This window comes from Henckelia pumila, chromosome 2 (assembly GCF_033568475.1).
Source record: "Henckelia pumila isolate YLH828 chromosome 2, ASM3356847v2, whole genome shotgun sequence".
NCBI classification, from domain to species: Eukaryota; Viridiplantae; Streptophyta; class Magnoliopsida; order Lamiales; family Gesneriaceae; genus Henckelia; species Henckelia pumila.
The window spans coordinates 1691491-1703604 of record NC_133121.1 but is presented as its reverse complement, the minus strand read 5'-3'; the positions used below and the strand labels follow the sequence as shown (position 1 = coordinate 1703604).

The following is a 12114-nucleotide window of genomic DNA, read 5'->3' as shown; positions in this document are numbered from 1 at the left end:
AATAAAAGGAGAAGATAAAATAACAATAATAGACCATGACACCAAATAATATTGATATTATTTACATTAGTACATGGATTACTATACATTTATTCATGTTTTACTTTTCATTGAAAATAAAAAAAAGACAAAGTTTAAAAACAGTCGGGATATTTTAGGCAAAGGAACACATATTTCACAAGCACATCAAGATAGTTACAATTATATGAAAACATTTTTCATGTAAATGATATAATCCATATATGTATATGCATGTCACAAATAATCCTCGAAGTGTGTGGTCATTTATTTAGTTTGGTAATTGGTAATTATTTTACTGTTTTTGCAACTTTCATAACATGCTATAATGCTGTCAATGGTCCCCAAAATCAAAGTCGAAGCTTGTGGTGTTGTTGGATTTCTTGGTGATAAAGGTAATACATATCACGTACAATGGGATCGATCGTTTTCATATTTTTATTTTTGTTATTGGATGGATTGATATATAATACCTAAATCTGCATTTTCGATCATGTATATTTATTTATTTGCAAAATTGATATTACACGTCAAATTTCAGTCTCAGTCTATTGTATTCCCTCTGTCTCAATTATATATTTCACGTTTCCTTTTTTGTTTGTCCCAAATATATAGTCATATACCATATTTAATAATATTTTTTTACACTTTTTTATTAATATACCCCTATTAACTACACCTTGAAAATTATGCAATCATTTTTTAATAAATTAAATAGGGATAAAATAGAAAGTTTGTATAAAATTTACTTTTCCAATAATTTTTTCTTAATCTGTGTGAAAAAAAAGTAGGACTATGTATTTGAGACGGATGAAGTATATATATTTTAAACAATTTTGTTTTTAAGCAACTTGTAAACTTTTTTTTTTCGTCGTGAAGTGCAAATGTATTTATCATTTTTGATGAAAAATGATTAAAACAAAAAAAAAATAGTTTAAAATTGAAATATGATGAAACAAAAGATAAAAATGGGGAAAAAATAAGTTTTGAATTGCAATTTTCCCAATTATGTAATTTATTTGAAAAAAGAAAAATAAAAAAATGGGAAAAAAATAAATAAATCCATGGGCTAAAAATTAAAAAAACTCGTGAGCTGGGCTGTTGTGTGGTTGTGTGAAGCCCATGTTTTTTAACTGTGAGCTTCAGTCCAAAAATGGCAACAGAGAGAGAAGCAGCAGTCGGCAAAGAGATATATATGTGCCATTCATTTCGCCAGAAGATGAGGATATAGGTGGCCCACTCGCTTCCTGACTCGTAATCCCCTCATTCTTGTTTATTTGCTTTTACAAAAACCCTGTTCCGATTCCAGCCCAGCTTTCTGAAACAACCCTTTTTCCAATCATGTCTGAGGTACTGTTGATTGCTCTGTTTAATTGTTTTTGTTGTCATTTTTGTTATGTTTCGTCATTTGGATCTTTCAGTTTCTATTCTGCTGTGTTAGATTGTTCATTTGAAGCATTCTTGTTACTTATGATATAGTCATTTTATGCTTTTCTTGATTGTCATTTCATTTTGTTGCATTATAGTTTTCATTGGTGTTTTGTTGATGACATTTAATTTCTTTTTGTGTTTACTTCGTTGGTTGGTTTTTTTTCAGGCCGTAAAAACTCCTCCGGTTTCTATAGAGGGTAAGCGTCTGGTTAGTTTTGCTGTTGCTTAAATTTGTGAAGTTGTTGAATATGTGTATTTGGATGTGTTATGTTGTGTACCTGTGAAAATTGGGAATAAATATGAACTAATGTGCTGATTTTCTGGACTCTATGTTATTCGACATTATTTATCGTTTGGGTGATATTCGAACTGCTTCAATGAACTGTTCTTTGTGTGGAGTTCTGATTGCACTTGGGATATTTATGTTAAGCATTTAATCATCGCCGTGTCTCGAAATTTATGTCATACACATATCTAACTAGAATCATTGAATTTTGTTTTTGAACATTGTTTTATGGTCTCCAGTATTTGATCAATGCTGACTTGGGTAACATTTAATAACCCTTGGCACATTTTTTCCAAAATATGCATATATTTTTATCGATGATGTCAGCTCAACTTTTAGAATATAAATTTGCGCTGGAAAATATAGTATTTCTATAGTTGGCTTACATATATGTGTGTATATATGATTTGTTAGGAACATAGTTGATTCGAGTGTATATTAACGGTGGTGGTTTTTGCTTTCTCGATGAGATTGTGGATGATGCGACTTTGCCTTGGAAAACTTCTTTTTCCTTTGTTCAGTTGTCACTTTTTCTCTTTTGCAGAAGTTGAAGCCTTTTAGTATCTATTTTAATTTAAATCCAATATTAGGATGTTTTATATTAGGGAAGAAAATTGTAAGCTCTTGTTTTTTGTTTAGGTGAATTTATGTTCATTTATTCTCTCTACAATGGTCAACTAATTAGTTTGGACTATTTTAAATGCTTTTCTTATGCCATTTAGAAGAAAAGTCTGATGCAGCTGAGAGTAAAGCTCCTGCTGCCTCAGCATCTGCAAACTCTCCATCTGGGCAGAGAACTACCCCTGTTTCATTTGCTGGAATGCCAAATCCCTTTGATTTTTCAGCCATGACAGGACTTATGAATGTAAACTCTCTCTCTCTCTCTCTCTCTCTCTCTCTTGTGTCTCAGTCTAGAATGTGTTCGAGTCTTTAAATTCATAGCGTCAGCCGCCATGATAAATTCAGCGCTGCCTGATGCTAGTACTATTTTGGTGAGGACAAATATGCTTTGTCTTTTCCATTGCTCAATATTACGAGTTAATGTTACATATCCAAATATTATTTCTGATTCCCCCCCTTATATTGTTTGTCAATAGGATTTTCCAATTTTCTCTGTCCATTCAGTAGGGTTTTCCTTATGTTGTAGTATATTATTTTTTTTTGTGTGTGTGTGTGTGTGTACATACATGTGTAAATATATAATGAAATATTTTCAAGATGTGAGGGGTGAAGTTAGATAGATTGTGGTATCTAGTCTTGGGTTTTATTCAAATTTGGAATTGCAATTTCTAAAACATCAGTTTTAACCGGACTGACATTTTTGAGCATGCACATCAACATTAGTATTCCTCAAAGACAGTTGGAAGGTCCTTAGTTTTTCTTTTATCTAGTTTCTTAAACTCTGTTCTCTGTGTAGGACCCAAGCATCAAGGAATTAGCAGAACAGATAGCTAAAGATCCTTCATTTAGTCAAATGGCGGAGCAGCTGCAGAAAACCTTTCATGGTGCTGCTATTGAAAATGGTATCCCCAACTTTGACTCACAACAATATTATGCTACAATGCAAAATGTTATGCAAAACCCTCAATTTATGACCATGGCCGAGAAACTCGGTACGGCAATGATGCAGGTATTTTTTGATTTGATAGTTCTTGTTTTGTTGTAGGGTATAAGTTTAAACACTGTCGCATGAGCATGTATGATGTTCTCACTTTTTCTATAGGATCCGGCCATGTCTGGCATGCTTGAGGGCTTGACAAATCCAGCTAACAAAGGCCAAATCGAAGAACGAATGTTACAAATTAAGGAAGATCCATCATTAAAGCCTATATTGGAAGAGATTGAGACTGGTGGTCCTGCTGCTATGATGAAGTAATCTCTTTTCTTAGTTATCCTTTCATCCGTGGGATTATATCTAATAATATTTTGGTGTAACGTGATGCAATTCCATGAAGCGGCTTAAATTAAAAAGAAATGCTGCTGAATACATATCAAAGAGCATCATGTTATACTACCATTATTAAGAAATGTTACTGAACACATGTTGAATTTGTTGATCCAAATAATTACCAGAATTGGTCAGAGCAATGAATTATCCTCCAGTGAGATAAGCCGCTCATGTTTGCAACTTTGTTGCACTAGCTATTGGGATATATCTTCTAAATATTATTGCAAAATTAAACAAATGCATGTTAGAATTTCTATATGAAGTATGTTTATGTAACATGTCCTGGAATCATTGGCACTGTGGTGTGATTTGAGTTGTCCATAGTGAGAGCTAAACTATCCTCTTTATTTATTTATTTTTTCACGAACATATGTCAGACTTGGATGTTAACAAAGGCACTATGGATGTCGAGTGCTTGTGCGCCATTAGTGTCTTTATATATATTCGGTAAATCCTCAGGTCAAGAACGTGTAATGTTAATTGACTTTCTTCACTGATTAGATGTCTTGTTTGGTGGATTTGGACTCTTCAAATTGTTCAGAAACCTGAATAATGGATGCATTGTGCCAAATAATTTGTCCTTATATTTTTGCCGTGTGAAAGATACTATGGTGCAAGTTATTAGATACATTTGAGCCCTATGTGAGCTTCTGTCTCTCCGCATTGCAGTATATGAGGTGAATGCATGCCAATATACTTTTCATGCAATGACACGAGTGGGTTCTGTATAAGTATTAATATTGTTCTAGACTCTTCTTTGTATGCTTTGTGGCAGGCTCTTTAAAATATCATGTTTCATGAGAACATTACTTTCTGGTTGCATATAGAGTAAACTCCATTGTCGTGTAATATTAAAGAACTTTGATTAGCTTCAAAAATCAAGCTAAAGAATTAATGGGTTTTATAAGTATTTAATATGTAATTAGGTTGTTTCATATTCTAGTTGGTGATTCTGCATCTGGTTAAAAGATGATGCATACTTTCTAATTCTACTTGGTGTTTTCCCTTTGTTCATAATGATACACACACACACTCACACATGTAATGGAAATGGTGACATGAGTACATGACCCAGATGTGAAAGTTTGACTTTTGTGGCCTCAAAAAGAAAAATGCCCTACAATGAGGGAGAACTTGTTTAAGTCATATTAAATCTTGACATGAAACTTGCTATTTGTTCCAAATCCAAATCCTTTTAGTTTTCATCAATAAATCACTCAATACTTGTGATTTGGTTGTATGATGCTATGTGATTATGATCAGGTACTGGAATGATAAAGAGGTACTCCAAAAGTTGGGTGAAGCAATGGGATTTGCAGCTGTTGGAGAAGCTGCCACATCTGCTGGTGATGATGCTGGTGAAGAGGAGACCGATGAAGTTAACGAAGAAGAATCTATTGTTCATCATACTGCTAGTGTTGGTGATGTTGAGGTACCATTTCCAAGCCCTGTGTATTGTACTTAAACATGATTACATAGCTGGACGCCTGAAAGTATTTGTCGGCAGCTTGTCGCTTATAAGTTTTTTGCAAAGATTTGCGCCTGAAATTTTTCCAATCGATTTGCTGAAATATCTGATTTATTTTGCTTCTTGTCCTTATTAAACATCAACTGTCAATGGCTGCAAAAATTTCTAACACCAAATCGTTTAAATTTGCATTTGTGTAAACTAGGGTTTGAAAAAGGCACTAGCTGATGGTGCTGATAAGGACGAAGAAGACTCTGAGGGAAGGACCGCTTTACATTTTGCATGTGGATATGGCGAGGTATACAATGTCAGAGTAAAATAAGCCTTATTTGAAGTATATTGACCTTCTCTGTAAGCTCTTGGAAGTTACAATAAAACGAAAGTGAATTAGCTTCTGGTCTATTCTTTCTTGTTCACTGAACTTTCTTTTCATCCATAAGCCCATCACTTTTTCTTTACACAATATCTTTTGTGTGCTACTGCTTTTAATTCTTTATTTTTGCTTCTTTTATGTTGTTTCCATGCTTTTTTCCCCATGTGCCTTTCTTATTTGTTCCTGTTTTTTTTTTTTTGCCCCTTCGCGGTGCTGCCAGTCTGCCACTCGTTACTTCTCTCTCGATACGCCTGAAAGCTGAATTAATCTTCCATTTTCAGGACGTGTGCGCTCAAGTTCTTCTGGATGCCGGGGCAAAGGTAGATGCTTTGGATAAGAACAAGAACACCCCTCTCCATTATGCTGCGGGCTATGGCAGGCAAGACTGTGTCGAGCTTCTGTTGAAAAACGGCGCTGCTGTGTAAGCCCTCTTTCAATACACACTCAATTTTCCCTTGTCATGCAGACATTCTGGTAAAACGGCTTCTTTTCCCTTTCATTGTTTGCAGCACTCTTCAGAACTTGGACGGTAAGACACCAATAGACGTTGCTAAACTAAACACCCAAGACGAGGTACTAAAGCTGCTTGAAAAAGACGCATTTCTATGAACGTTCGAGCTCCCGGTGCACATGCGATATTTTACCCATGTTATAGTGTCAGCTGTATGGTGTGTTAGACCTGCAAGAGTGTTGGCTATTGACATGCTTCTCTATTCGTCGTCTTGTCGAAACGTATTTGGATGCGTTTATTTATTTACATGGACCGTGAGTGTTGAATTGGCTGATACTTGCCTGAACTATTCACTCAGTCGAATCGATCATTTTTGCTCCCTTGTGTACCATGAATAATAACTACGGATTCTGTTTTTTATTTTTTGTTTTTTTTTAAAAAAATTATTTTTTAACTAACAAATCCTGCTATGTGAATGGTGAGTGATAAGGTCTTCCCCTCGGGGTAAATGATGGTGATAATGTTTCAATTATATATATAAAAAACTCACTTGAGATCGTTTAATGGGACGGATTTTCGATCGGATCATAGCCATTCAAATGATTATTTTTAATTATAAATATGGATTATGTTTATCAGTCTAATATATAAAAGCCTACAAGTTCTTAATAACTGAGATGATCTTTAAAAAAAACATACTTTTTCATTTCTAAATGGACTGAACACATATCTGAAAAATATATTTATTATTATATTTAAAGTTAAAATTATACATTTATTGTATAACTTTTTTATTAAATTTTTAATGCATATGCGATGGGACAAAGTTAGTTGATTTTGTTATTAAAACTGACACTTCATCTAAACTTTTTTTCAAACATATGCTTGAATTTACATAGAATTTTCTTAAATAAACATTGAAAGAGTCTCAAATTTATCAAAAAAAAAAAGAAGGAAAATAAAACTTTTTTAGATATTAAAAAATGTTGAAAACTTGAAATATTATTATTATTAATCCAAATATTATAAAACGAATCCAATTAAATGGATCGGGTTCTATCCAGAAAACCCACTGGGCCGTTTTCGCAGCCCAATTCATATCTGTCTCGAGTCCTGTTCTGTCCTGTGTCAACCTTCTAATAACAAGTCTCTCATGACTCATCCTCTCCAGAAATTCCTTTCTTCAAAATCATTGGTTTGCTCCTCCAAAATTTCCCAATAATTAGGGTTCGTTCTTCGTTGGCTTTACCATAATTGAACGCAGATCTTTTATTATCTTGTGACAGGTTGTTAATCTAATTCTGTATCGAAATGACTGTTAAAAATCGAGAAAAAGCATTAACGCTTTCAAGAAATGGCTAATTTTTCGAACTTGCGGGTCCTTAAAATTTTTGTCTTTAAAATATGTGTTTGGTATTGCAGGTTACTAGTTGATCTTGTTCGCGTCACTTAGTGGTAGCTTTTGGATGGGTAGAGACAGGGACATATCTAGGTCGCCGTTGCATCGGAGGAGATACTCTCCTTCACCATCACCGGTTAGGTTTGGCCGTCACAGCCGCAGAGACAGGAGCCGATCTCCTTATTTTCGGAGCAGGTGATACCCTTTTACTCATACCTGCTCCATATTTATTTGTTATTTCATTATCTCTTTAACAAGTTTATCCTTATTTACCGATTAAGAGGCACCAAATACTTTCTGATTAATTAACTATTGTTTCGGGGTACCCTAAGTTGTTTTGTGGTCTTCACGGACAAATTTGGTAGCTCGAAAGTTTTGCAAATATTTTAGGGAAAATAACCTAGTCATTTTTTGAAGCTATGCTGTTTTATGCGATGAGAATGGTCTCGATTGTTGATTTAAGATAGAAAGGAGCACGAGTTGCTTCCTTTGAAAAAAAAAATAGTAACCAATTTGCTTATAATATATGTTTATTTGAAACCAGCTTTATGTGCATGAATATGATTGATTCAGCTGGTCTTTCTTTAAATACCCAGAGGTCTCTTCTCATTCTAGCATGGAACACATGCAATTTTAAAATTTTTTGAAGCCTTCATTTTAATAGGATAGTTTTATCTTTCTTTTGTAAATTTGTCTAACCACCTGATAGATTTTGTGGGTGATAATGGCTTGAATTGTCATAAATTTTATATGATAAACATCAATTGTTTTTTTAGATGAAGTTACAGGCTGCCTATGGAATTTCTAACTTTGGTGTTCCTTGTGCAATTTGCTGCCTGTGAGAGTTTTCGCCTTCCATCAGCACCTTGATATGCTACATGCTTGTGGTTGTTGAGTTGATGACTATCGCCCTTGTTCAAGTCTTGTTTAATCTTTTGTCAGTCCGATAAAAGCTTCTAAACTGTTGTATATTGTCATAGTTAAGGCTATGAACGATGGGAGATTCCCTCAAAGATTTTGGCATTTTTGACATAAGATATCTAAACATAGTACAAAGGAGAGATAGTCAACATCGTTGTTGGGTTTAGAAAAAGAAACAATGTCTTCCCTGTATTTGGGAAGTCCACAGGTGATGGGTGCTGACGTGGTGTTCTTTCGTTGCTCGATTGTGATATTAGCAGTTTCTATGATAAAAGATGGTCCACACAGTTTATTCTTTGCAATGTTTGAGGTAACTGCATATGCTTCCCGTATCCCGTATCAGGCGCTGGGTTTTGAAAGAGCATAATCAGAAACCTGTAGGGACCAATCTTTTTACTCCAAGGTCACCTGTTTTATTGTATTTTACAGAAGACGAAGTCGTTCATTATCTTACGAACGTCACAGAAGTCGTTCCCGCTCTCAAGAACGACATAAACGTCGCTCTCCTACACCAAAGCGCAATGAAAGACAAACGAAAAAGAGTACCTCTGTTTCTTCCGTAAATGTTTCTCCCAGTGTAATCTCTGGTACAAAAGAGACTAAAGATGCAAGTGAAAAGTTAAAAGAAGAAGAGGAAAATAAGAGGTATAATTATCAGTTCTTCTCCTTATTGCACTTTTTGAATGTTAATTTTTTTACCATTGTCTATGTTTGTATGGAAGTCTGAACCTTTTTATGACTGCACAAGTATGTAATAGACACAAAGAATTATGAATTATTATGTTTAGTTCCAATGGCAGAAATAGCAATCTGTGTCTGATGCGGTTGTGGGATTTTGCTTAAACCATTTAAACTTTATGTGTGAAAATATTGTTTTTTGATCGGATGGAGAAACTAATGAAGGTTCAACTATATTTTAAATCAAAGTATGTCTTGTAGGTATATAATTTACATCGGAATCAGGGGCTCTATTAATCCGTCTGGTGATGTAGTCTGTTACACCTTGTAGATGGACTGTTTTTTTTAGTGTTGTAGAAGCAACACAATTTCAAGAAATATTCAGCCTTTTGCTATGTTGAAGTTGTTAATTGCACCGTGTGAGTGGACACATCTTCAATCGTTTCGATCCAATGGTTTTTCCAGAGATAGGTTTCACAACTGAGATATCTTGTTTGTTATGGAATTATGGATACCAATTAAGTTTAGTTGTCTTGTAATATTCAACATACATTGTGAAAGACCCACAAATTGCTTTACCTGTAACTGTCTAAGTCAATGGCACAACTAATTGCATAAACAGCTACGCCAACGGCAGTAGGCTATATTTCTCATCTTGATACTTGCTATGAGTTTTGAAACTGTCTTGTAGTAATTGAGAACTATGTCCTCTTTATCTTCATATCTTATCTTGTTAAATTTTCAAATTAATTATTCTGTCAATATAGATGTGTAAATCTAATGATAAATTTTGGCTATCTTGTGGGAGGGAATCAGTTTTAATGATCTCCGCTCTTGTGCAATTTGTTTTTGGTTTTTTCGAATGTTCACTGTCTCTTTTGTTTGTGAAGTACTTCTTTGAATCTGTTTCTTGATCTTATCTATTTTTAGCCTTAACTATTTCAGAATGGTTCTTATGATATAATAGCATTGTCACTCTCTATGGTAAATTGTTTTGTAAAATAGCTCGCGTCAAGTAGGAGTTATTTTAGTTGATGCTTCTATCTTTTCTTCCCGTTCTTTTTTTAGCCTTTATGATGATTCACAAAAAATGCATGAAATTCTTTTGTTCTTTTTCTCCTTCATATATTCAGTCTCTTGTTCAGAAACTGTGCTGCGGCAATGCAACACTGTGCCAGTGTCATCATTATTTTGCTGCAACTATGAATATTAATATTCATGATTATTAGTGTCTCTATCCTTTTTCAGTGGGCTTAGGCTGTGTGTCAAATCTACCTTTGGTTTTTGGAAGTTATATTGGACTTGAGTTGGCCTGGCTGTTATTTTTATTTATGACACATGTATCTTGCGAAAGTTGCTTGCTAAGATAATCTTTGATGAAATGTAGCCCAGAAACATATGTAGTGTGACTATTTTTGTGGATTTCAAGACTTAGCTTCACTAGTTTGTTCCATGTTTTTAATGTTAAATGCAAGATCTGCTCTCAATACTTGAATTATTTGTTAAAGAGCTGTATCTGAATAACATCAGCATTAACAATGGATGGGCCAATGTACTCCATTAATTAGCATGAAGACCTATATATTTTTTTGACATTCTTCTCGACAGGATAAGTTGGAGGATGTTTCTGGTAATGTTTATTTTGATTCCTCATTAATCTACTGTTCACCAGATATGAAACTGAAATATTTTGGAACGGCAATCAGTTAGAGGTATGCTTAAAAAGCATAAGCATGAATGTCTAATGCCTTTTTCGACATGGAGGTTAGTTTGTCGTTCATTTTAGTTATGAATTACAGAAAATCAGAAGGCCAAATAGCTGCTAAGTTATCTTGTTCATATTCTGGTCCTATGTAAAAGTGATCTCTATCTTTGAACACTTCTGATTTCCTTAGAACGGACTCATCTGATGTTGGGTCATTTGCAATTTTCATTTGACAATTTTACCTCTTTCCAGGCGTCAACAGGAGGCAGAATTAAAACTAATAGAGGAAGAAACTGTGAAGAGGGTATCGGAGGCAATACAGAAGAAAGTCGAAGAGAGATTGAATTCTGTAGAACTCAACCTTGAAATAGAGAAGCTCCTAAAGGAAGGTCGGAAGAAACTTGTTTCTGAGGTTGCGGCTCAGCTTGAAAAAGAAAAAGAATCTGCTCTTGTAGAAACTCGTCGGAATGAGGTAAGCTTATATTCTTCATTTCACTGAAAATGTACATTTCTATGCTGCCACCCTTTGGGGGGATGGGAAGCTCCTCCCAGGATAGCCTATTAGCCTGATAAGCGAGCCAGCTCTGAACCCTGTTATCTATCTTCTCCTTTTAGGTATATACCGGATGTACCTTATCCATACCTTATTGTCGCCCTACTTTTCGAAATCTGGCTTCCTAGCTGCTAAACTTATTTAAAAAGGGCTAAAAAATTGATATTTGTGGCAAATAGACTAACGCATTTGATCTGAGAGTTCTCATCGTTCTTGATGTAATTTTACTCACTCACATAATAGTGTAATCCTTGGTCTTTAGTGGATTTGACTTGTTTGATGCAACAAGGTGTATTTTGTAGTATTTTATATTTTCATTTAACCATTCTTCGACTTTGTTTACTAGGAAAGTGTGATTCTAACACGCGAGCATGTACAGGAACAAGCAAGAAGAGAAAAAGAAGAGCTGGAACGAATGCTGGAAGAGAATAGGAGGAAGGTGGAAGAATCTCAAAGAAAAGAAGCATTAGAACAGCAAATAAGAGAAGAGGAGCGCTATAAAGAATTGGTGGAGCTCCAGCGGCAGAAAGAAGAGGCTCTCCGAAGGAAAAAACAGCAAGAAGAGGAGGAGCGGGCGAATCAAATGAAATTGTTGGGCAAGAACAAATCTCGACCAAAGTTGTCATTTGCCCTAGGTTTGAAATGACGATTTCTCCGGTCCGTGATCATGTCTATCCCGTGAATTTTCACTGTCTAGTGGTGAATGGTAGACATTGAGGATTAGTCCGTGCCCACCTCAGCATTTCCCTTTTCATGTGAAGTATTGTCTGTGCTGGTTTGAAGTCATTTGGGGGGAAATCTATGTAGAATATCGACTTCAACATCCTTCTATATTGATTATTTATTTCAAGTTTTTCCCTTTTTTGGGTGTGATTTAAAAATT

At 34.8% G+C, this 12114-nt stretch overlaps 2 protein-coding genes across 3 annotated transcripts; both read left to right on the top strand.

The window, feature by feature from the left end:
• Positions 1-1191: 1191 nt before the first annotated feature.
• LOC140881410 (ankyrin repeat domain-containing protein 2B-like) lies at positions 1192-6395 on the top strand. Its single transcript, XM_073286702.1, has 9 exons — positions 1192-1368; positions 1616-1646; positions 2458-2600; positions 3153-3365; positions 3459-3607; positions 4947-5115; positions 5357-5449; positions 5806-5945; positions 6034-6395. The coding sequence occupies exons 1-9, from the start codon at positions 1360-1362 to the stop codon at positions 6131-6133; spliced, it is 1047 nt and encodes a 348-aa protein (XP_073142803.1). The 5' UTR covers positions 1192-1359; the 3' UTR covers positions 6134-6395.
• A 726-nt stretch (positions 6396-7121) lies between these two features.
• Positions 7122-12114, top strand: LOC140879604 (uncharacterized). Of its 2 annotated transcripts, none has more exons than XM_073283392.1 (5): positions 7122-7261; positions 7398-7569; positions 8725-8940; positions 10931-11150; positions 11611-12114. In XM_073283392.1, exons 2-5 carry the CDS (start codon positions 7442-7444, stop codon positions 11875-11877), a joined length of 831 nt encoding a protein of 276 aa, XP_073139493.1. In that variant the 5' UTR covers positions 7122-7261; positions 7398-7441; the 3' UTR covers positions 11878-12114. The 2 variants fall into 2 exon arrangements, with proteins under 2 accessions (XP_073139493.1, XP_073139494.1); XM_073283393.1 differs by lacking the exon at positions 7122-7261 and adding an exon at positions 8151-8605 and having other exon boundaries at positions 7430-7569.

What these genes read in the sequence shown, in the direction of transcription:
- LOC140881410 (XM_073286702.1), top strand. An exon ending in TCCTCCGGTTTCTATAGAGG is followed by an intron (nt 1,647 to 2,457) that starts GTAAGCGTCTGG and finishes TATGCCATTTAG; the next exon opens with AAGAAAAGTCTGATGCAGCT. An exon ending in TTGAAAAACGGCGCTGCTGT is followed by an intron (nt 5,946 to 6,033) that starts GTAAGCCCTCTT and finishes CATTGTTTGCAG; the next exon opens with CACTCTTCAGAACTTGGACG.
- LOC140879604 (XM_073283392.1), top strand. Translation starts at nt 7,442, where the DNA reads ATGGGTAGAGACAGGGACATATCTAGGTCGCCGTTGCATCGGAGGAGA. An exon ending in GAAGAAGAGGAAAATAAGAG is followed by an intron (nt 8,941 to 10,930) that starts GTATAATTATCA and finishes ACCTCTTTCCAG; the next exon opens with GCGTCAACAGGAGGCAGAAT. An exon ending in TAGAAACTCGTCGGAATGAG is followed by an intron (nt 11,151 to 11,610) that starts GTAAGCTTATAT and finishes GAGCATGTACAG; the next exon opens with GAACAAGCAAGAAGAGAAAA.